This window comes from Scyliorhinus torazame, chromosome 22 (genome assembly GCF_047496885.1).
Source record: "Scyliorhinus torazame isolate Kashiwa2021f chromosome 22, sScyTor2.1, whole genome shotgun sequence".
Lineage (NCBI taxonomy): Eukaryota > Metazoa > Chordata > Chondrichthyes > Carcharhiniformes > Scyliorhinidae > Scyliorhinus > Scyliorhinus torazame.
In genome coordinates this window covers 26454618-26480140 of record NC_092728.1, presented here as the reverse complement: position 1 = coordinate 26480140, position 25523 = coordinate 26454618, and the positions used below count along the sequence as shown (strand labels likewise).

Below are 25523 nucleotides of genomic sequence, written 5' to 3'. Positions count from 1 at the left end.
TGTGGTTGATAAGCCAGTGGAAAATCAGACAACTGAAGTGTTGAAGGACGAATATCCTGGGATTTTTCCAGATTGTGTAGTAACAAGGTCGCAAAGTCACAAGCGGAGAAATCAAAGAGTGAAGATGAAGTTGAAGGGCAATTATCAGAATTTTTTTTTGATCAGATGGTTGAAAAAGAACAAGAACAGGTGGAGGATGAGGCGGATATTTTCAGTTCAGGAAAATTGGCAGAGTTACAACAAACAGATACAGAAAAAAAACGGATGTATCAGAAAACATACACGGAAGAGGAATCTGAGTGTATACCAGAGTGTTATTACCGTAAAAGTGATGTCTTGATGAGAAAATGGAGACCCGTACATATGCAGGCGGATGAAAAGTGGGCAGAAGTTCATCAAGTAGTATTGCCGGTAGGGTATAGAAAGGAGGTGTTGCGAGATGCACATGAGGTACCAGTGGGAGGTCATTTGGGAATAAGGAAAACTCAAGCTAAATTCCAGAAACATTTTTATTGGCCTGGACTACATAAAGATGTAGTTACATTTTGTCAATCATGTCACATATGTCAAGTAATAGGGAAACCTCAAGCAGTGATAAAACCAGTGTCCTTAATACCCAGTCCAGCATTTGAGGAACCTTTTACAAGGGTCCTAATTGATTGCCTAAGACCGCTTCCTAAAATAAAAAGTGGGAATCAATATTTTTTGACTACAATGGATGTGGCTACTCGGTTTCCAGATGCCATTCCAGTACGTAACATTACAGCTAAAAAGATTGTGGAGGAGTTACTTAAATTCTTTACTAGATGTGGACTACCCACAGAAATTCAATCGGATCAAGGATCAAATTCTACCTCAAAGTTATTCAAAGAAGTTATGGATAGCTTAGGAATAAAACAATTTAAATTAACTGCGTACCATCCAGAATCGCAGGGAGTGTTAGAAAGGTGGTATCAGACATTAAAGACAATGTTGAAGGCTTATTGTCAAGATTATCCAGAGGATTGAGATGAAGGAATTCCATTCGTACTGTTTGCAATTATGGATGCACCGAATGAGTCAACCAAATTTAGTCCGTTGAACTAATTTTTGGTCATGAGGTAAGAGGACCACTTAAGAAAATTGGTGTGTGAGAAATCGGAAATTACATTATTGGAATACGTGTCAAATTTTCGAGAACGATTAAATAGAGCAGGTGAATTGGCTGGACAACATTTAAAAGTTGCACAACTTGTGATGAAACGGGTAGCGGACAAGAAATCCAAAGTTCGTAGTTTTGCCAGTGGGGATAAAGTTTTAGTATTGTTACCAGTGGTAGGCGAACCTTTAAAAGCAAGATTTTGTGGACTTTATCAAATTGAAAGGAAATTAAGTGAGGTGAATTATGTGGTAAAAACACCAGATAGAAGGAAGACTCACCGAGTGTGTCATGTGAATATGCTTAAAAGGTACTTTGATAGGGAAGGAGAGAAAAAGGAGGTTTTAATGATCTCAAAGTGGCGACCCAAATCCATGTGAATTTGACATACCTCAAATTAAATTGGAAAATGAGGATGTTCTTAAAAATTGGGATAAATTGTTGAGTTACCTTCCAGAGGAAAAACAAACTGACTTGAAAGTTATTGATATCACATGGGCAAGTTTGTGGAGATAAATTGGGAAGTACTAAAATGGCTATACATGATGTAGATGTGGGAAATGCTGTTCCAATCAAACAACATCCATACAGACGTAACCCTTTAAAATTGGCACAGGTTAACAAAGAGATTGAGAGTATGCTTAAAAATGGCATAATTGAAGTGGGTTGCAGCCAATGGAGCTCACCCATAGTGATGGTACCAAAACCAGACGGTACCCAATGGTTGTGTGTGGACTATAGAAAGTTTAATGCAGTTACAAGAACGGACTCTTATCCTATCTCCCGTTTGGAGGATTGCATTGAGAAAGTGGGACAGTCTGCTTTTATTTCCAAACTGGATTTACTTAAAGGTTACTGGCAGGTACCTTTATCCGAAAGGGTGAAGGAGATTTCAGCTTTTGTGACTACAGATGGTATATACCAATTCAAAGTTATGCCATTTGGCATGTAAAACGTCCCAGCCACATTTCAACGGTTAACTAACAAAGTTGTTTCAGGATTACCCAAATGTGCGGTATACATCGACGATCTGGTAATTTTCAGCCCGACATGGAAAGACCATTTAAAACATCTGATGGAGTTATTCGATCGACTTCAGGAGGCGGGTTTGGTAATAAACCGAGCCAAAAGTGAACTTGGAAAAGCCCCAGTCACTTTCCTTGAGGAGTTTCCGATACCCTCAAGACGAAGGGAAATAATGCGATTTCTTGGCATGAGTGGATTTGATCGAACATTTGTGGAAACGTTTTGTAGCGTGGTAGCTCCGCTGATGGACTTGCTGAAGAAACGTCGAAAATTTCAGTGGACAGCGGACTTTCAACAGGCATTTGACTGCCTGAAAGCTGTGATAACCAATGCTCCTGTGTTGGAGAATTACAAGGGACTCTGTGATCAGATGGAACAAAATATCTGACTTTAAAGAGAAATGCCGAGGCGTAGAGAAATGGACGGATCGTGCAGAGACCTTCTTGTTCTGTCAATCGAGAAGGAGTTTCAGTTGGAGGAAGAAGAACGGAAAAAATGGACTATATTATTATACCTGTTTGCGTGTGTTGTTTTTTGAAATGAAAATAAATTTATTTTTAAAAATTTGATGAAAAAGTTATCAAAGACACCAAACAGCAAAAACTGATAGTTGGAGTGAATTTGGGGTATAGACGGAAGTACCGGATAGGGGACAAAGAGCTCTATCCCACAGATGGATTTGCACGGAAAAGGTTCTTCCAGATGGAACTTATAAGGCAAAGGCCAGGCTTGTGGCAAGGGGATTTGAAGAAAACTTAGAAGATCAGGATTTAAGTGTAACCTACAGCAGGAAAGGTTATTTTAAAGATCAGCTTTGCTCTATTAGCCACAAAGGCATGGGAATGCAAATCTATAGATATAAAAGCTGCCTTTTTGCAGGGGCATCAGCTCCAGAGAGACATTTTTCTCCGTCCTCCTAAAGAAGCAGCTAACACAGAAGGGGTACTCTGGAAGTTGAACAAATGTGTATATGGATTAAATGATGCGTCTAGAGTCTGGTATTTTTCGGTACGGTCAGTTTTGTTAAAGTTAGGCTGTTGCCAGTTGAAAGCAGATCCGGCAATGTTTTACTGGCACTATAAAGGAAATCTTTCTGGCACCTTTATGATGCATGTCGCTGATTTTTGTGGGGTGTGACTAATGATTTTGAAGCTATTGTAATCTCTGGGTTGAGGAAAGAATTCAGGGTTGGAAGTCAGGTTTCCAGTGCATTTAAATATATTGGACTGGAAATCGGACAGACTAAGTTAGGAGCAACTTGCCGTCAGCAATCTTATTTGGAGAGCATCAGCCCAATAGCAATTAGTCGTTGTCAGGTTTCACAAAAAGACGCAGTGGTTTCAAAGATGGAAAAAGAGCAACTGCGAAGTTTAATTGGGCAACTGAACTGGTTAGGTAGACAGACTAGACCGGACGTGAGTTTTGATGGCTTAGAGTTGAGTACAAAAATGAATGACCCTAAAGTGGAAGACATAATGAGAGCAAATAAAGCGTTGGCCAAACTAAAAATGCAGGAGTATGTTTTGAGGTTCACGATGATAGGTGATCTTAGGCACTTGAAACTCATAGTTTACAGTGATGCGCCCTACGCAAATTTATGTGATGGGGTTTCAAGCGCCGGAGGTTTTATAATTTTCCTTTTGGGGAACAATGGTAAATGTTGCCCACTTGTGTGGGAAACAAAGAAAATAAGGAGAGTGGTCAAAAGCACTTTGGCCACTGAGACTTTAAGCCTTGTAGAGGCGGTGGATATGGCCTTTTATATATCTCAGATATTGACAGAAATTTTGGGATTAGGGGATTTGGGTAACATACCCATTGATTGTCACATTGACAATAAATCCCTGTGGGAAAATCAGCACTCTACAAAAAAGTGTGAATGAGAAAAGGATAAGGATAGACATAGCAGGTTTGAAGCAGATGTTGGACAGAGGGGAGATAGCAAAAAATGGGTCGACAGTAGCTACCAATTGTTCGATTGTCTTACGAAAAGAGGCTAGTTCACAGAAAATTTTGGATATCGTTAATGAAGGGCGCATGTTTCTGTGACTTTGTTTTTTTTCCTTCCAAAAATGAAAAAAAAGGGACGGGAGGTAAATTGTGTGTGTTTTTGAGTTTTTTGTACTTTTGTTTTCACCAAATTTTTTTTTTTCTCCACGGAAGGTGAAACTATTAAGGAATGAGTTAAGGGACATTGCAATTAGATGTCTCATTGATGTTAAGTATCCAATAATTGACACTGATATGTAAAGAGACTGCAGGTGGCCTTTGTGGCGTGTGATGCGGCGATAGAGTTTTGGTACAGAGTGTGTTCAAGGAAAAATAAAGGTGTTTGAGAAAAGGAGTCGAACTCTAACTCTTTACTCAACGGCAGCCAAAACTAACACACAGCAGCGTAAGGGTCACAGCAGTGTAAAGGTCACAGCAGTGTAAGGGTCACAGCAGTGTAAAGGTCACAGCAGTGTAAAGGTCACAGCAGCGTAAGGGTCACAGCAGTGTAAGGGTCACAGCAGTGTAAGGGTCACAACAGTGTAAAGGTCACAGCAGTGTAAGGGTCACAGGCTCGGACCACTGTTGTTTGTGATATACATAAATGATCTGGGCGAAGGTATGGGTGGTCTGATTAGCAAGTTTGCAGATGATACTAAGATTGGTGGAGTTGCAGATAGCGAGGGGGATTGTTAGGGAATACAGCAAAATATAGATAGATTGGAGAGTTGGGCAGAGAAATGGCAGATGGAGTTTAATCCAGGCAAATGCGAGGTGATGCATTTTGGAAGATCTAATTCAAGAGCGAACTATACGGTCAATGGAAGAGTCCTGGGGAAAATTGATGTACAGAGAGATCTGGGAGTTCAGATCCATTGTACCCTGAGTGGTCAAAGAAGGCATACAGCATGCTTGCCTTCATCGGACGGGGTATTGAGTACAAGAGTCGGCAGGTCATGTTACAGTTGTATAGGACTTTGATTAGGCCACATTTGGAATACTGCGTGCAGTTCTGGTCGCCACATTACCAGAAGGATGTGAATGCTTTAGAGAGGGTGCAGAGGAGGTTCACCAGGATGTTGCCTGGTATGGAGGGTGCTAGCTATGAAGGAAGGTTGAGTAGATTAGGATTGTTTTTATTGGAAAGACGGAGGTTGAGGGGGAACCTGATTGAGGTCTACAAAATTATGAGAGGTATGGACAGGGTGGATAGCAACAAGCTTTTTCCAAGAGTGAGGGTGTCAATTACAAGGGGGTCACGATTTCAAGGTGAGAGTTAAAGGGAGGTGTGCGTGGAAAGTTTTTTACACAGAGGGTAGTGGGTGCCTGGAACTCGCTACCGGAGGAGGTGGTGGAAGCAGGGACGATAGTGACATTTAAGGGGCATCTTGACAAATACATGAATAGGATGGGAATAGAGGGGTACGGACCCAGGAAGTGTAGAAGATTGTAGTTTAGTCGGGCAGCATGGTCGGCACGTGCTTGGAGGGCCGTTCCTGTGCTGTACGTATCTTTGTTCTTTGTTCTTTGTTTGAGATGTGCGTAGAACGTTTTTTACGCAGAGGGTGGTGGGTGCCTGGAACACTTTGCCAGCGGAGGTGGTAGAGGCGGGCACGATAGCATCATTTAAGATGCATCTAGACAGATATATAAACAGGCGGGGAACAGAGGGAAGTAGATCCTTGGAAAATAGGCGACAAGTTTAGATAAAGGATCTGGATCGGCGCAGGCTGGGAGGGCCGAAGGGCCTGTTCCTGTGCTGTAATTTTCTTCGTTCTTTTGTTCTTTGAATGGCGGAGCAGGCTCAAAGGGCCAAAAGGCCTTCTCCTGCTCCTATCTTCTATGTATCTATGTATAAACAGGTTAAAGATCAGGACAAAGTATTTCTGTGCAAAAGATGTGGGCAAAGGCACAAATTAAGGCCTTGTCCAGCATTCAGCAAGTTTTGTTCCAGATGCAAAGGAAAAAAAATCACTTGGCTCAGAGGTGTTGCTCAATCCCAGATCAGTCAGCACAGTGGCAAACAGTCTCCAGTGATGAAACATCATTGTTTGTTGGAGTAATAATAGAGAAGAAGAATTTTTTGGAGACATCAAATAATTCTACAGCACTTAAAAAAGTGCAAACTGACACTCCATTTAAAGTTAATGCAGTTGATGAGGACAAATGGCACTTGAAGTGAATGGTACAGTGGTCCAATTGAAGTTAGACACTGGTGCTAATAATAATAATAATCACTTATTGCCACAAGTCGGCTTCAATTAAGTTACTGTGAAAAGCCCCTAGTCGCCACATTCCGGCGCCTGTTCGGGGAGGCCGGTACGGGAATTGAACCCGCGCGGCTGGGCTTGTTCTGCATTACAAGCCACTGTGCTAAACCAGCCCCCTATTATTATTATTAATTATTCCGTCCCATTCTGTATTGTATCGAGGGCTTGGATTCATTATTGGGTGATCAGTCCTGTGAAGAATTAGGAAGCAGTTGGTAGATAGCATCCACAACGGATTGGGCCGTTTCGCACAGGGCTAAATCGCTGGCTTTGAAAGCAGACCAAGGCAGGCCAGCAGCACGGTTCGATTCCCGTACCAGCCTCCCCGAACAGGCACCGGAAAGTGGCGACTAGGGGCTTTTCACAGTCACTTCATTTGAAGCCGACTTGTGACAATAAGCGATTTTCATTCATTTCATCAACACCAACGATTCTGGGGACATTGTCAGCAAATTCTGCGATGTGGTTACAAGTTTTGGTACGCCACTGTTCACCAACAAGATACAACTTAAAGAGGATGGTGAACCTGCGATGAAGCCACCAAGAAGAGAACCCGCACCTCCCCGGGGCCAAATCAAAAAGGAGCTAGACAGAATGACAAAATTAAAAGTAATCAGATAAATAGAAGAACCTACTGACTGGGTAAACACCATGGTTTGTGCAAAGAAAAAGCATGGCGATATTCGCATATGCATGGATCCTAAAGATCTTAACAAGAATATCAAAAGAGAACATTACCATATACCAAAAACGCATGAGGAAATCACATCTGAGATGGCTGGTGCACAATTCTTTATGCAACTTGACGCATCTCAGGGTTTCTGGCAATTAAAGCTAGAAGGGCAGCATGGTAGCATGGTGGTTAGCACAATTGCTTCACAGCTCCAGGGTCCCAGGTTCGATTCCCGGCTTGGGTCACTGTCTGTGCGGAGTCTGCACGTTCTCCCCGTGTGTGCGTGGGTTTCCTCCGGTTTCCTCCTGCAGTCCAAAGATGTGCAGGTTAGGTGGATTGGCCGCGCTAAATTGCCCTTAGTGTCCAAAATTGCCTCAGTGTTGGGTCGGGTTACTGGTTATGGGGATGGGGTGGAGGTGTGGGCTTGGGTAGGGTGTTCTTTCAAAGAGCCGGTGCAGACTCGATGGGCCGAATGGCCTCCTTCTGCACTGTAAATTCTATGGTAAGAAGAAAGTACAAAATACGCTATTTAGACAGTACTGCTTTCTGAGAATGCTGTTTGGCATAATTTCGGCATCAGAATTTTTTCACCGTACCATGGAGCACATTATCGATGGCATTAAAGGTGTACATGTGTCCGTGGATGATACCATCGTTTGGGGCTCAACCATTGAAGAGCACAATACGAGGTTGCTTAAAGTTCTAATGAGCGCCAGGAGAAATGAGCAAAAGTGCCAATTTGGATCAACTGAAGTCACGTTTCGAGGTGACAAGCTCTCATCCCATGGCATTCAACCTGACAAGGACAGAATCCAAGCAATTCTCAACATGCCAAAACCACACGGCAATAAAGCCATCTCACGAGTGATGGATATGATCAGTTTTGTGAGGAAATCCATTCCAAACCTGTCAGCAAAAACAACACATCTACGTGATCTCTGCACAAGACAATGGATTTCACTTGGACTGAGCAACATGAGAAAGAGTGCAAGAAGCTCAAGACTTCGCTCACCACCACACCAGCTCTCACACTTCTTGACCTATCCAAGCAGATTAAAGTGTCAACAGACACGTCCAAAGATGGTCTAGGAGCAGTTCTTCTGCAACTCGAGCATGACGATTGGAAACCAGTCGATTGTGCATCACGATCCATGATGACAACAGAGCAGAGGTACGCTCAAATGGAAAAAGAATGCCTGGGTTTAGTTGTCGGCTTGGAGAAATTCCACGACTATGTCGATGGGCATCCAACATTCACAGTGGAGACAGATCAATCATCATCCTTTGGTTAACATGACCAAACAAAATCTCAACCAGATGTCTCCGCGCATTCAGAGGTTGATGATGAAGTTACAACGCTATGACTTCAATCTTATCTGCACACCAGACAAATGTTTGTTCTCAGCAGATGCATTATCTGGAGCGCTGATGTAAAGTATTGGTGGTAAGATGACTGAGGATGTAGATCTGCCTGTCAATCTTATTTCCACACTACTACCAGTAGCAGATACGAAACTACATGAGATCCAAGAAGAGACCAGGAAGAATCAAACACTTCAAGAGGTGATGAGGAACATCGACTCACACTGGCCTAGAGGTTAATGTATGGAGTTCTGCAATATAAGATCTGGGGCGGGATTTTCCGACCCCCCGCCGGGTCGGAGAATCGCCGGGGGCTGACGTGAATCCCGCCCCCGCCGGTTGCCGAATTCTCCGGCACCGGATATTCGGCGGGGGTGGGAATCGTGCCGTGCCGGTTGGCGGGCCCCCCCCCCCCCCCCCCCCCCCCCCCCCGGTGATTCTCCGGCCCTCGATGGGCCGAAGTCCCGCTGCTGGAATGCCTGTCCCGCCGGCGAGAATCAAACCACCTCTCTTACCGGCGGGACAAGGCGGCGCGGGCAGGCTCCGGGGTCCTGGTGGGGGCGTGGGGCGATCTGGCCCCAGGGGGTGTCCCCACAGTGGCCTGGCCCGCGATCGGGGCCCACCAATCCGCGGGTGGGCCTGTGCCGTGGGGGCACTCTTTTCCTTCCACCTTCGCCACGGTCTCCACCATGGTGGAGGCGGAAGAGACTCCCTCCACTGCGCATGCGCGGGGATGCCGTGAGCGGCCGCTGATGCTCCCGCGCATGCGCCGCCCGGCAATGTCATTTCCGCGCCAGCTGGTGGGGCACCAAAGGCCATTTCCGCCAGCTGGCGGGGTGGAAATCAGTCCGGCGCGGGCCTAGCCCCTCAAGGTTAGGGCTTGGCCGCTCAAGATTCCGCACCTTTGGGGCGGCGCGATGCCGGACTGATTTGCGCCGTTTTTCGCGCCGGTCGGCAGACATTGCGCCGATTACGGAGAATTTCGCCCCTGATCTCAGTATCATTAATTGATTGGTACTTTGTTTGAACACGATAGTTATGCCTCAATCTCTTCACAAAGATGTACTAAAGAGGATACACAAAGGACATCTAGGAATTGAAAAATGTAAACGGAGAGGTCATGACTCTGTTTACTGACCAGGTATAAACCAGGATATTGACAGGATGGTCAGTTGTTGGGACATTTGCCAGAAGCATTGATGCAAGCAAATAAGAGAAGCTTTGTAAATATCTAATTTACCTCTGTCACCATAGCAGAAAGTAGCTATTGATCTCTTTCACCTCCAAAGGAAAGATTATTTAATGATCATAGACTATTGTCCAAACTATCCAGAAATGGCTCTACTGTCAAGCATAATGGCAAGCAGTATAACACTGCAGACCAAGTCTAATTTTACTGGACATGGAGTTCCGCAAGTCGTTGTGAGTGACAACGGTCCTTGTTTTAGGTGTAAAGAGTGGCAACACTTCGCAGTCACGTATGATTTCAATCACGTCACATCAAGACTGTTGTAGCCACTGTTAATATGTATAACATCGGGAGTGTAAAGGGTTAACAAGATGATGTTCATGTACCTCAACACTAGATGGCAGCACAGAGTTGTCATATAAATATACTGTGACTCCTAGGATTCTGGGAGAAGGTGGCAGGTTAAGATAGGGTGTACATTGTATTAGAGAGAGTTTAGACAGCATAGTTAAATATTATAGATTTCTGTAGCATAGATTTAACACTGTTATTTTCTTAGCTATTACTTAGTAAAGTGTGTGAATTATTTAAAGCAGTGTAAATAAACTAGCTTTGTTTGAAATACATAGCTTGATGTTCTTTGTCAGCACTGCGACTTGATGATGGAGTATAGTTCATCAAGTGCTTTCTTCCCATCCGCCTGGGTGGGATGTAGACTGCTGTGATGAGTACAGGGGCTGGTTTAGCACAGGGCTAAATCGCTGGCTTTGAAAGCAGACCAAAGCAGGCCAGCAGGTTCAATTCCCGTACCAGCCTCCCCGAACAGGCGCCGGAATGTGGCGACTAGGGGCTTTTCACAGTAACTTCATTTGAAGCCTACTTGTGACAATGAGCGATTTCCATTTTCATTTCATACAGAGGTGAATTCACATGGAAGGTAGAAAGGGCCTCAGAAGTACATCGCTGGTCTTGTATTCTGGCCCTCTTGTCATGAATGTTGACATTGCATTTGCCTTCCTAACTGCCGACTGAACCTGCACGTTAACCTTAAGAGAATCGTGAACAAGGCTCCCAAGTCCCTTTGTGCTTCTGATTTCCTCAGCATTTCCCCATTTAGAAAATTGTCTATGCCTAAATTCCTCCTTCCAAAGTGCATAATCTCACACTTTTCCACATTGTATTTCATCTGCCACTTCATTGCCCACTCTCTTAGCTTGTCCAAATCCTTCTGCAGCCCTCTTCTTCCTCAATACTACCTGTCCCTCTACAGATCTTTGTATCATCTGCAAACTTAGCAACAGCGCCTTCAGTTCCTTCTTCCAGATCACTAATGTATATTGTGAAAAGTTGTGGTCCCAGCACAAACCCCTGAGGCACACCACTAGTCACCGGCTGCCATCCTGAAAAAGACCCCTTTATCCCCACTCTCTGCCGTCTGCCAGTCAGCCAATCCTCTATCCATGCCAGGATCTTACCCTTAACACCATGGGCTCTTAACTTATTTAACAGTCTCCTATGCGGCACCTTGTCAAAGGTCTTCTGGAAATCTAAATAAATCATGTCCACTGGTTCTCCTTTGTCTAACTTCCTCAAAGAACTCTAACAGATTTGTCAGACGTGACCTCCCCTTGAGAAGCCGTGCTGACTCAGTCCTATTTTATCATGCACTTCCAAGTACTCCGCGATCTCATCTTTAATAATGCACTTTAAAATCTTACCAATGACTGAAGTCAGGCTAACCAGCCTATAATTTCCCGTCTTCTGCCTCCCTCCCTTTTTAAACAGGGGTGTTACATTCGCCACGTCCCAGTCTTCTGGGACCCTTCCTGCCTCCAGTGATTCCTGAAAGATCACCACCAATGCCTCCACAATCTCCTCCGCTATCTCTTTTAGGACCCTGGGGTGTAGTCCATCCGGTCCAGGTGACTTATCCACCTTCAGACCTTTCAGTTTCCCCAGAACCTTCTCCTTAGTGATGGTCACTGCACTCACCTCTGCCCCCTGATTCTCCTGGAGCTCTGGCTTCCCACTGGTGTCTTCCACCGTGAAGACTGGTGCAAAGTAACTGTTCAGTTTCTCTGACATTTCTTTGTTTCTCTAGCCACATTTTCCAGTGATCCCATGTCTATTTTTGCCTCTGTCTTACTTTTTATATGTTTGAAAAAACTACGTGAGATCAGCGATATGAAGAATGGTCGGCCGAAAGGAAGTCGTTCAAGTTTCAGAAATATCAGATCTGATCTAAGTGTGACAGATGCATTTCTGCTACGTCTTGATCGAATAGTAATTCCTGCAAAGCTTCGACGGATGATCCTGCACAAGGTTCATGAAGATCATTTAGGTGGAGAAAAATGTAAATGCCGAGCAAGACAAGCAGTGTATTGGCCTTGAATAAATGCTGACATGACCAACTTTGTATTAGGAGTGTGACACATGCCAGCGTTATCAGTCAATACAGAGAAAAGAGAAACTCACAACTCACAATCTAGAGAAGATTCCGTGGGCGAATGTTGCTCTTGATCTCTTTCATTTTCATGGTCGAGATTACGTAATGATCATTGACTACTTTTCCAACTACCGGGAAGATATGCGATCGTATGATTCTACTTCCAAATCCGTGATCAAAGCCACTAAAGAAGTGTTTGCTCATCGTGGGATGCCTTTCAAAGTAATGACAGACAGCGGGCCTTGCTTTGACAATAGTGAGTGGACAGAATTTGTTCGAAAGTAGACTTTTACGCATATCGCGTCTCGTCCTCTTTGTCCGCAATCCAATGGCAAGGTAGAAAAAGGAGCTCACATCGTGAAACAACGTTTCAAGAAAGCACTTGGCTCAGATATGTTCTTAGCATTGTTGAATTATAGGACCACTCTTCTCTAAATGGGTTTATCTCCTACACAGTTGTTGATGAATAGATCATTGCGTACAACTCTTCTATGTTTACAACTAGCTGATCCTGATCTTCAGCAAGTCATAGAAAGAATGTGCAGTGTCAAAAGCATCTTCAGGAGAGATACAACAATCATGCAAAATCGCTGGAACCACTTGATCCAGGTGATCTACTGAGAATACATATTCCCACTGGAGGATGGTCTGACTTAGCTAAGATGATAAGTCAGGCAGTACCTCACTCGTATGTTGTGAAAACAACAGATGATTCTGTTCTAAGAAGAAACAGACGTGCTCTTTTAAAAGTCAAGTCTCCTCAAACTTTATTTCCATGTATTGAGTTTGATCGTCACTTACTCACATTGAATCCTACTGCCTCAATATCTGATGACAGACAAGATGACTTCCAGAAAAAATCTGAAATATCTGAATCTCATTAGACTGGATTGAGACGATCTTCCAGAATCAGATAGCCACCTGACAGACTTAACTTGTAAACTTTAACAAAAGTTTGACTCACTTGTTAACTTTTTGGTATATATATCGATGGACTATGTAATGTCATTGCTGATATTCTACTGCTTGTTCCTGTACAAGAGTTTTCAAAGAAAGGGGATCATAGATTATCATAGAATTTACAGTGCAGAAGGAGGCCATTCGGCCCATCGAGTCTGCACCGGCTCTTGGAAAGAGCACCCTACCCAAGGACAACACCTCCACCCTATCCCCATTACCCAGTAACCCCACCCAACACTAAGGGCAATTTTGGACACTAAAGGCAATTTATCTTTGGCCAATCCACCTAACCTGCACATCTTTGGACTGTGGGAGCAAACCGGAGCACCCGGAGGAAACCCACGCACACACTGGGAGGTGTGCAGACTCCGCACAGACAGTGACCCAAGCCGGAATCGAACCTGGGACCCTGGAGCTGTGAAGCAATTGTGCTATCCACAATGCTACCGTGCTGCCCCAAATGTAATGACATGTATAACAGAGGAAGTGTACACGGTTAACAAGATGACGTTCATGCATCTCAACAATAGATGGCACCACAGAATAGTCATATAAATATACTGTGACTCCTGGGATTCTGGGACAAGGTGTTAGTGGCAGGTTAAGATAGGGTGTTCATTGTATTGGAGAGAGTTTAGATAGCATAGTTAGATATTATAGATTTCTGTAGCATAGATTTAATACTGTTATTTTCTTAGCTATTACCTAGTAAAGCGTGTGAATTATTTAAAATAGTGTAAATAAACCAGCTTTGTTTGAAATACATGGCTTGATGTTCTTTGTCAGCACTGCGACTTTTGGCCATCTTGAGGGACTCGACAGGAAACATCAGGGGCGGGATATACCCCCCGCTGGGTCGGAGAATCGCCGGGGGCTGGCGTGAATCCTGCCCCCGCTGGTTGCCGAAATCTCCGGCACCGGAGATGGGACGGCGCGATGCCGGACTGATTTGCGCCGTTTTTGGCGCCGGTCGGCGGACATCGCGCGGATACCGGAGAATTTCGCCCCAGAGCTGCAAGCTGATGGAAAAGCCGAAAAAGACGTACATATTGTTCAGCAATTGTTGAAGAAGGCAATGGACAACCGATCTGATCCATATCTCATACCATTGAGTTACGGAGCGTCACCATTGTCACATGATAGATCGCCGGCAGAGTTACTCATGAATAGAAGGTTGCGTACCACATTTCCAGCCTTGGCAAAGGAAGAGGCGAATGCAGTGGTACTGCAGGAAATGCAAAACGGTAAAGAGAAACAAAAGCAGTTCTAATATCGAGTGTCTAGAACCTTACCACCTCTGAGGAGTGATGCGAGTGTGAGAATAGAAGATTCAGGCAATTGGTCGCTAAAAGCCATTGTACTTGAAGAAGTAGCACCTCGTTCCTACAATGTGCAGACAGAGGATGGGTTGATTTAAAGAAGACATCGCGCATCTTGAAAACCAGAGAAGACGTGATGGATGACGAATCTACGTCAGAATCACCGTCAGCTGCAGTGTCAGATAGTTCAGCAGTTCCTGAGAATGAGGATGTCCGGAGAACATTGAAGCTACAAATACTGAGCAGCAAGGTCAAACTTTGAGAAGATCGACCAGAGTCTGAGAAAACCTGATCGACTCAATTTGTAAATTTGGACTATTTGTACAGACTATGCTTGCTGTTCTTGTATATATCTGAATCTATATATGTATATTTGTTCAACCAGTTTTAAAAATTGTAAAAAATTAATAATGTTAGACTCATGGGCTCATGACATCACATGTAAATATGCTGACGATAATATATTAATTTATTCCTTCAAAGGAAAGGGGATGTGGTGATATGGTTCTGTTGTAATTCACCAGCTCACCAATAGGAGTCACTGTAGTATATAAGTGAATGTTAGAGTCATGTGACCCCTCAGACTGGCTGGAGGGAGCTGGAGAGAGGTTGCTTGAGCTTGATCTTACTGTTCTTCATCTGTTGTTTTGTATATAGTTTACCCACAGTAAATGTGAATAAATAGTTTAAAGCTTTAGCTAAAGTGTTCTTGTAATATAAATCAGGTCATCCAACAAGAACATTACAAGGGTCACAGCAGTGTAAGGGTCACAGCAGTGTAAGGGGCACAACAGTGTAAGGGTCACAGCAGTGTAAGGGTCATGGCAGTGTAAGGGTCACAGCAGTGTAAGGGTCACAGCAGTGTAAGGGTCACGGCAGTGTAAGGGTCACAGCAGTGTAAGGGTCACAGCAGTGTAAGGGTCACAGCAGTGTAAGGGCTGCAGTAGTGTATGGATTGCAGTAGTGTATGGACTGCAGTAGTGTACAGGCTGCAGTAGTGTACGGGCTGCAGTAGTGTACGGGCTGCAGTAATGTACAGGCTGCACTAGTGTGCAGGCTGCAGTAGTGTACAGGCTGCAGTAGTGTGCACGCTGCAGTAGTGTACAGGCTGCAGTAGTGTAAGGGCTGCAGTCGTGTACGGACTGCAGTAGTGTATGGGCTGCAGTAGTGTATGGGCAGCAGCAGTGTACAGGCTGCAGTTGTGTAAGGGCTGCAGTCGTGTACGGGCTGCAGCAGTGTATGGGCTGCAGTAGTGTATGGGCTGCAGTAGTGTACAGGCTGCAATCGTGTATGGGCTGCAGTAGTGTACAGGCTGCAGTACTGTACGGGTTGCAGTTGTGTACAGACTGCAGTAGTGTACAGGCTGCAGTAGTGTACGGGTTGCAGTAGTGTACATACTGCAGTAGTGTATGGGTTGCAGTAGTGTACGGGCTGCAGTAGTGTACGGGTTGCAGTAGTGTACGGGTTGCAGTAGTGTACATACTGCAGTAGTGTATGGGTTGCAGTAGTGTACGGGCTGCAGTAGTGTACGGGTTGCAGTAGTGTACATACTGCAGTAGTGTATGGGTTGCAGTAGTGTACGGGCTGCAGTAGTGTACTGGTTGCAGTAGTGTATGGGTTGCAGTAGTGTACGGGCTGCAGTAGTGTACGGGTTGCAGTAGTGTACATACTGCAGTAGTGTATGGGCTGCAGTAGTGTACGGGCTGCAATAGTGTACGGGCTGCAGTAGTGTACGGGCTGCAGTAGTGTACGGGCTGCAGTAGTGTACGGGCTGCAGTAGTGTACGGGCTGCAGTAGTGTGATAGCAGAATGCCTTTTCCAGCCATTCATTCTGGACTTCAGACGGCACTTTGCTTTTGAGAACCATCGGGTGGAGATCAGCGCTCTCCCTGCTGTGCCCCCCCCAACCTTCCAGTGCCCGCCCCCAACCCACTCCCCAGCTGTGCCCCTACCCACCCCCCAGCTGTGCCCCGCCCACCCCCCAGCTGTGCCCCGCCCCTGCCCCACTGGCAGCATGATCAATCGATTCCCCCCCTGGCCGATAAGCAGCTGAGGGTTGAGTGAAAGGCAGTTACCTACCCGTGCATTTCTTAATGTCGGAATCTTGCTGGCCTCGAGGCAGTGTTAGTTTACAGGTGAAATCGTCCTCCCAGAACTCAGCGAACCAGATATTCCTCCGATTGTTTTGTAGCGAGCGGCTGGTGAAATATTGGTCAAATCCTGGGATGAGAGAGAGAGAGAGAGAGAGTGTGCTTGAGAAACACGGCCAAAGTCATGGGGGGGGGGGGAGATATTCCCACTTTTTTCAAATTGTTACCTCCGGATGGGAAAATCGGAGGGCAGACTGGCAGCTGTTGGCCGGGATTTCCCGCTGCCCTTTTGTTTACAATTGAATGAAATGGAAATCGCTTATTGTCACAAGTAGGCTTCAAATGAAGTTACTGTGAAAAGCCCCTAGTCGCCACATTCCGGCGCCGGTTCGGGGAGGCTGGTACGGGAATTGAACCGTGCTGCTGGCCTGCCTTAGTCTGCTTTAAAAGCCAGCGATTTAGCCCTGTGTGCTAAACCAGCCCCTTGGAGAGGTGTGTCTCGCGATGTGTTTTCGGGCGAGCCCACCCCACCAGCTACCATGGATCCTGACCGATCGGCCCCTTCCCCCCAAAAAACCCCAAAAGGATGCACCAATAACCCCTCCTAACCTTTTTTTTTGGTCACGAAGGGTAATTTATCACGGCCAATCCACCTAATCTGCACGTCTTTGGACTGTGGGAGGAAACCGGAGCACCCGGAGGAAACCCACAGGGAGAACGTGCAGACTCCGCAAAGACCAGCGGGGAATCGAACCTGGGACCCTGGCGCTGTGAAGCCACAGTGCTAATCACTTGTGCTACCGTGCTGCCCTAAATCGGCATCTCTTCAGAAACCCCTATACACTGTCAGTCTATTCTTATCCTCCACACTTGGCTGGTCCATCGCCCTCCTGGCAGTCCATCCAAATTCTATCCTCTGGAAATATCAGGTGATCAAACACTTTGATGCCCCCCCCCCCCCCCCTCCCACCTCACATAAAGTTCCCGTTCACCCATAACCCCCTGTGCTCGCTGACCCACACTGGCTCCCGGTCCAGATCCTATAACCCTATGGCGACACAGTAGCACACTGGTTAGCACTGTTGCCTCACAGCTCCAGGGGCCCGGGTTTGATTCCTGGCTCAGGTCAATGTGCGGAGTCTGCACGTTCTCCCCATGTCTGCGTGGGTTTCCTCCAGCCCCTACACCCTCCCTATCTCTGTAACCTCCTCCAGCCCCTACAACCCTCCCCATCTCGGTAACCTCCTCCAGCCCCTACGACCTTCCCCATCTCTGTAACGTCCTCCAGCCTCTACAACCCTCCCTATCTCTGTAACCTCCTCCAGCCCCTACAACCCTCCCTATCTCTGTAACCTCCTCCAGTCCCTACAACCCTCCCTATCTCTGTAACCTCCTCCAGCCCCTACAACCGTCCCTATCTCTGTAACCTCCTCCAGCCCCTACAACCCTCCCTATCTCTGTAACCTCCTCCAGTTCCTACAACCCTCCCTATCTCTGTAACCTCCTCCAGCCCCTACAACCCTTCCTATTTCTGTAACCTCCTCCAGCCCCTACAACCCTCCCTATCTCTGTAACCTCCTCCAGCCCCTACAACACTCCCTGACTCTGTAACCTCCTCCAGCCCCTACAACCCTCCCTATCTCTGTAACCTCCTCCAGCTGCTACAACCCTCCCTCTCTCTGTAACCTCCTCCAGCTCCTACAACCCTCCCTGTCTCTGTAACCTCCTCCAGCCCCTACAATCCTCCCTATCTCTATAACCTCCTCCAGCCCCTACAACCCTCCCTATCTCTGTAACCTCCTCCAGCCCCTACAACCCTCCCTATCTCTGTAACCTCCTCCAGCCCCTACAACCCTCCCTCTCTCTGTAACCTCCTCCAGCCCCTACAACCCTCCCTATCTCTGTAACCTCCTCCAGATCCTAGAACCCTATGGTGGCACAGTAGCACAGTGGTTAGCACTGTTGCCTCACAGCTCCAGGGTCCCAGGTTCGATTCCCGGCTTAGGTCACTGTCTGTGCGGAGTCTGCACATCCTCCCTGTGTGTGCGTGGGTTTCCTCCGGGTGCTCCGGTTTCCTCCCACAAGTCCCGAAAGACGTGCACTTAGGTAATTTGGACATTCTGAATTCTCCCTCTGTGTACCCGAACAGGCGCCGGAATGTGGCGACTAGGGGCTTTTCACAGTAACTTCATTGCAGTGTTAATCATAGAATCAGAGAATTTACAGTGCAGAAGGAGGCCATTCAGCCCATCGAGTCTGCATTGATCCCCGGAAAGAACACCCCTCCCAAGCCCAGACTTCCTCCCTATCCCCGTAACCCAGTAACCCCACCTAACCTTTTTTTTTTGAACACTAAGGCCAATTTATCATGGCCAATTCACCTAACCTGCACATCTTTGGACTGTGGGAGAAAACCGGAGCACCCGGAGGAAATCCACGTAGACACGGGGAGAACGTGCAGACTCCACACAGACAGTGACCCAAGCCGGGAATCGAACCTCGGACCCTGGAGCTGTGAAGCAACAGTGCTAACCACTGTGCTACCGTGCCTACTAATGTAAGCCTACTTGTGACACTAATAAAGATTATTATATTATAACCTTCCCCATCTCTGTAATCTCCTCCATCCTCTACACTCCCACCATCTCTGTAACATACCCCAGCCCCTCTACCGCTCTCTATCTTTGTAATCTCCTCCATTCTCCACAGCGCTCCCTAACTCTGTAACCTCCTCCAGTCCCAACAACCCTCCCTATCTCTGTAACCTCCTCCGGCCCCTACAACCCTCCCTATCTCTGTAACCTCCTCCAGCCCCTACAACCCTCCCTATCTCTGTAACCTCCTCCAGACCCTACAACCCTCCCTATCTCTGTAACCTCCTCCAGCCTCTCCAACCCTCCCTATCCCTGTAACCTCCTCCAGCCCCCACAATCCTCCCTATCTCTGTAACCTCCACCAGCCCCTACAACCCTCCCTATCTCTGTAACCTCCTCCAGCCCCTACAACCCTCCCTATCTCTGTAACCTCCTCCAGTCCCAACAACCCTCCCTATCTCTGTAACCTCCACCAGCCCCTACAACCCTCCCTATCTCTGTAACCTCCTCCAGCCCCTACAACCCTCCCTATCTCTGTAACCTCCTCCAGTCCCAACAACCCTCCCTATCTCTGTAACCTCCTCCGGCCCCGACATCCCTCCCTATCTCTGTAACCTCCTCCAGCCCCTACAACCCTCCCGATCTCTGTAACCTCCTCCAGCCCCTACAACCCTCCCTTTCTCTGTAACCTCCTCCAGCCCCTACAACCCTCCCTATCTCTGTAACCTCCTCCAGACCCGATAGCCCTGTGACGGCATGGTTGCACAGTGGTTAGCACTGTTGCTTCACAGCTCCAGTGTCCGAGGTTCGATTCCCGGCTTGGGTCACAGTCTGTGCGGAGTCTGCACGTTCTCCCTGTGTCAGCGTGGGTTTCCTCCTGGTTTCCTCCCACAAATCCCAAAAGATGTTCTGCTAGGTGAATTGGACATTCTGAATTCTCCCTCCGTGTACCCGAAAAGGCGCTGAAGTGTTGCGACTCAGGGATTTTCATGGTAACTTCATTGCAGTGTTAATGTGAGCCTACTTATGGCAATAATAACGATTATTATGTTATCTCTGTCACCTCCTCCAGTTCCTACCACCCTGCCTATCTCTGCAATCTCCTCCAGCCCCTGAAACCCTCCCCATCTCTGTAACCTCCTCCAGTCCCTACCACCCTGCTATCTTGTAACCCTCTGAGATCTCTGCACCCCTTCAATTCCGACCGCTCGAGCATCTCTCGGCTCTCGTCGCTCCACCATGGGCGTTGCTGCCTTCAGCTGCTGGGTGAGTCAAATTCTCTCTCTGTGTCTCTTTCTCTGTCTCTCTCTCTGAGTCTCTCTCTCTGAGTCTCTCTCTCTGAGTCTCTCTCTCTCTCTCTCTGTCTCTCTCTCTGTCTCTTTCTCTGTCTTTCCCCCTCTGTCCCTTGTTTTATTATGCTCTTGACGTAGCACAAGCTGCTTCCTTGATGTGCACTCTGACAAAGGAAGGTTCAGACTCGGAGATAGCTTTAACACGTTTATTAAACTATTAACAATTTTCCTACTTGGATTCGACTCTCCTGTTAATCCTGCTAGAGCTACTCAGACTGACGAACCAGTCTGCTACAATCCACGTGGTGGGAGTGATGTTCAATCAACCCTGTGTCTGTACTCGCTGAGTGTCTCCACTGGAAAGAGACTGAGCATGTGTGATGTGTCCTTTTATATGGGTTAGTGTAATGCTCTCCTGTGGTAGTGTCACCTCTGTGTGTATCGCCCATTGGTCGTGTCCTATCTTGCTGACCTATTGGTTGAATGCCTGTGTGTCATGTCTCTGGTGCTCCCTCTGGTGTCTATCTAGTCTACGTGTATTGACATTAACCCCTTGTGTATTTACAGTGATGCATATCACCACATCCCTCTCTGTCCATCTCTCGCTCTCTGTCTCTCTCTCTCTCTGTCTCTCACCCTCTGTCTCCCTCTCTGTCTCTCTCTCTCTGTCACTCTCTGTCTCTCTCTCTCTGTGTCTCTCTCTTTCTCTCTCCCTGTCTCTCTCTCTGTCTCTCTCTCTCTGTCTCTCTCTCTCTCCCTCTGTCACTCTCTCTCTGTCTCTCCGTCTCTGTCTCTCTCTCTCTCTGTCTCTCTCTCTGTCTTTCTCTCTATCACTCTCTGTCTCTGTCTCTCTCTCTCTGACTCTCTCTCTCTGTCTCTCTTTCTCCTCCTTTAAGAAGCCCCTTAAAAACCGTTCTCTGACCGAGCTTCCAGACGCCTGCCCCTCATATCTCCGCCTGTGGCTGGAGGTGAAATCCTGTCTGATTTCCTTTCTTTGTAAGTTCTCGCATTGCCCGAGCGGATCGATTGAACCACCAGACAGATTTCAACATAGGGAACAGATTGAAGGAGATCTCGCCACCCTCCCCCCCCCCCCCCCCTCCACCCCGGAAGAGGAGATAGGGAGGAGGGGAGAGAGAATGTTCCTCAACCTCCGAGCACGTCTGTTTGCCGCTGATGAGAATTCAGGACAGGCGCCTCAGCGGCTAACGTGAGCAATAGCAACGGATTAAGGTCCGCTGAATGTGGACCACGCACCCACGGGGAGTGGGGGGAATGTGGACCACGCACCCACGGGGAGTGGGGGGAATGTGGACCACGCACCCACGGGGAGTGGGGGGAATGTGGACCACGCACCCACGGGGAGTGGGGAGAATGAGGACCACGCACCCACGGGGATTGGGGGGGAATGTGGACCACGCACCCACGGGGAGTGGGGAGAATGTGGGACTCGTTCCCACGGGGAGTGGGGAGAATGTGGGATTCGCTCCCACGGGGAGGGGGGTGAATGTGAAACTCGCTCCCACGGGGAGTGGGGAGAATGTGGGACTCGCTCCCACGGGGGAGTGGGGAGAATGTGGAACTCGCTTCCACGGGGAGTGGGGAGAAATTGGAACTCACTCCCACGGGAAGTGGAGAGAATGATGGACTCGCTCCCAGGGGAATGGGGAGAATGCGAGACTCGCTCCAACGGGAAGCGCGGAGAATGCGAGACTCGCTCCCACTGGGAGTGGGGAGAATGTGGGACTCGCTCCCACGGAGAGTGGGGAGAATGTAGAACTCGCTCCCACGGGGAGTGGGTAGAATGTGGGACTCGGTCCCACGGGGAGTGGGGAGAATGTGGAACTCGCTCCCACGGGGGAGTGGGGAGATTGTGGGACTCGCTCCCAAGGGGAGTGGGGAGAATTTGGGACTCGCTCCCACGGGGAGTGGGGAGAATATGGAACTCGCTCCCACGGGGAGTGGGGAGAATGTGGAACTCGCTCCCACGGGGAGTGGGGAGAATGTGGAACTCGCTTCCACGGGGAGTGGGGAGAAATTGGAACTCGCTCCCACGGGAAGTGGAGAGAATGATGGACTCGCTCCCAGGGGAATGGGGAGAATGCGAGACTCGCTCCAACGGGAAGCGCGGAGAATGCGAGACTCACTCCCACGGGGAGTGGGGAGAATGTGGAACTCGCTGGCACGGGGAGTGGGGAGAATGTGGAACTCGCTCCCACGGGGAGTGGGGAGAATGTGGAACTCGCTCCCACGGGGAGTGGAGAGAATGTGGATCTCGCTCCCACTGGGAGTGGGGAGAATGTGGGACTCGCTCCCACGGGGAGTGGGGAGAATGTGGGACTCGCTCCCTCGGGGAGTGGGGAGAATGTGGGACTCGCTCCCACGGGGAGTGGGGAGAATGTGGAACTCGCTCCCATGGGGAGTGGGGAGAATGTGGGACTCGCTCCCACGGGGAGTGGGGAGAATGTGGGACTCGCTCCCACGGGGAGTGGGGAGAATGTGGAACTCGCTCCCACGTGGAGTGGGGAGAATGAGGAACTCGCTCCCACGGGGAGTGGGGAGAATGTGGAACTCGCTCCCACGTGGAGTGGGGAGAATGTGGGACTCGCTCGCACGGGGAGTGGGTAGAATGTGGGACTCGCTCCCACGGGGAGTGGGGAGAATGTGGAACTCGCTCCCACGTGGAGTGGGGAGAATGTGGGACTCGCTCGCACGGGGAGTGGGTAGAATGTGGGACTCGCTCCCACGGGGAGTGGGGAGAATGAGGGACACGCTCCCACAGGGAGTGGGGAGAATGTGGAACCCGCTACCACGGGGAGTGCAGAGAATGTAAGACGCGCTCCGCAGGGGAGTGGGGAGAATGTGGAACTCGCCCCCATGTGGAGTGGAGAGAATGTTGCACTCGCTCCCACGGGGAGTGGGGAGAATGTGGAACTCGCTCCCACGGGGTGTGGGGAGAATGTGGAACTCGCTCCCACGTGGAGTGGAGAGAATGTTGCACTCGCTCCCACGGGGTGTGGGGAGAATGTGGGACTCGCTCCCCTGGTGAGTGGGGAGAATGTGGGACTCCCTCCCATCAGGGGCGAAATTCTCCCGTAACGGCGCGATGTCCGCCGACTGGCGCCCAGAACGGCGCCAATCAGACGGGCATCGCGCCGCCCCAAAGGTGCAGAATGCTCCGCATCTTTGGGGATCGAGCCCCAACATTGAGGGGCTAGGCCGGCGTCAGAGGAATTTCCGCCCCGCCAGCTGGCGGAAACGGCCTTTGTTGCCCCGCCAGCTGGCGCGGAAATGACATCTTGGGGCGGCGCATGTGCGAAAGCGTCAGCGGCCGCTGAAAGTTTCCCGCGCATGCGCAGTGGAGGAGTCTCTTCTGCCTCCGCCATGGTGGGGACCGTGGCGGAGGCGGAAGGGAAAGAGTGCCCCCACGGCACAGGCCCGCCCGCGGATCGGTGGGCCCCGATCGCGGGCCAGGCCACCGTGGGGGCACCCCCGGGGTCAGATCGCCCCGCGTCCCCCCAGGACCCCAGAGCCCGCCCACGCCACCTTCTCCCGCTGGTCAAAAGGTGGTTTAATCCACGCCGGCGGGACAGGCAATTTATCGGCGGGACTTCGGCCCGTCCGGGCCGGAGAATCCAGCGGGGGGGCCCGCCAACCGGCGCGGCCCGAGTCCCGCCCCCCCCCGAATATCCGGTGCCGGAGACTTCGGCAACTGGCAGGAGCGGGATTCACGCCAGCCCCCGGCGATTCTCCGACCCGGCGGGGGGTCGAAGAATGACGCCCCAGGAATGGGGAGAATGTGGAACTCGCTCATATGGGGACTGCAGAGAATGAAAGACGCGATCCGACGGGGAGTGGGGAGTATGTGGAACTCGCTCCGACGGGGAGTGGGGAGTATGTGGGACTCGCTCCCACGGGGAGCGGGAGCATGTGGGACTCGCTCCCACGGGGAGTGGAGAGAATGTGGCACTCGCTCTCACGGGGAGTGGGGAGATTGTGGAACTCGCTCCCACGGGGAGTGGGGAGATTGTGGAACTCGCTCCCACGGGGAGTGGGGAGAATGTGGAACTCGCTCTCACGGGGAGTGGGGAGTATGTGGAACTCGCTCCGACGGGGAGTGGGGAGTATGTGGGACTCGCTCCCACGGGGAGCGGGAGCATGTGGGACTCGCTCCCACGGGGAGTGGAGAGAATGTGGCACTCGCTCTCACGGGGAGTGGGGAGAATGTGGAACTCGCTCCCACGGGGAGTGGGGAGAATGTGGAACTCCTCCCACGGGAAGTGGGGAGTATGTGGGACTCGCTCCCACGGGGTGTGGGGAGAATGTGGGACTCGCTCCCACGGGGAGTGGGGAGAATGTGGAACTCCTCCAACGGGGAGTGGGGGAATCTAGAGCTCGCTCCCACGGGGTGTGGGGAGAATGTGGGACTCGCTCCCACGGGGAGTGGGGAGAATGTGGGACTCGCTCCCACGGGGAGTGGGGAGAATGTGGGACTCCTCCCACGGGAAGTGGGGAGAATGTGGGACTCGCTCCCACGGGGTGTGGGGAGAATGTGGGACTCGCTCCCACGGGGAGTGGGGAAAAAGTGGAACTCCTCCAACGGGGAGTGGGGAGAATGTGGAACTCGCTCCCACGGGGAGTGGGGAGAATGTCGGACTCGCTCCCGCGGGGATTGGGGAGAATGTGGGACTCGCTCCCACGGGGAGTGGGGAGAATGTGGGACTCGCTCCCACAAGGAGTGTGGAGAATGTGGAACCCGCTCCCACGGGGAGTGGAGAGAATGTAAGACGCGGTCCGACGGGGAGTTGGGAGTGTGGGACTCGCTCCCGCGGGGAGTGGGGAGAATGTGGGACTCGCTCCCATGGGGAGTGGGGAGGGTGTGGCCGCCCTCCCAGGAGGAGTGGGGAGAATGTGGAACCTGCTCCCACGGGGAGTGGGGAGAATGTAAGACGCGCTCCGACGGGTAGTGGGGAGTATGTGGGGCTCGCACCCACGGGGAGTGGTTGAGAATGTGGCACTCGGTCCCGCGGGGATTGGGGAGAATGTGGGACTCGCTCCCACACAAAGTGGTTTAGGTGAATTGCGTCGATGTGTTTAAGGTAGGGGTGGGAGGGGGGGGTGGGTGCTGGTGGGAAGCTGGATAAATATGAGGGATGGAGGTAGGGGGTAGATTCA

General features: G+C 49.5%; 1 protein-coding gene across 1 annotated transcript in view; it reads right to left on the bottom strand.

Annotated features, from left to right (window-relative positions):
- Positions 1-25523, bottom strand: part of LOC140398975 (metabotropic glutamate receptor 6-like) — a 194337-nt gene that overhangs the window by 108886 nt on the left and 59928 nt on the right. The window contains exon 6 of the mRNA XM_072487995.1: positions 16452-16592. Within this exon, the coding sequence (XP_072344096.1) occupies positions 16452-16592 (141 nt within the window). The remainder of the gene's footprint in view (positions 1-16451; positions 16593-25523) is intronic.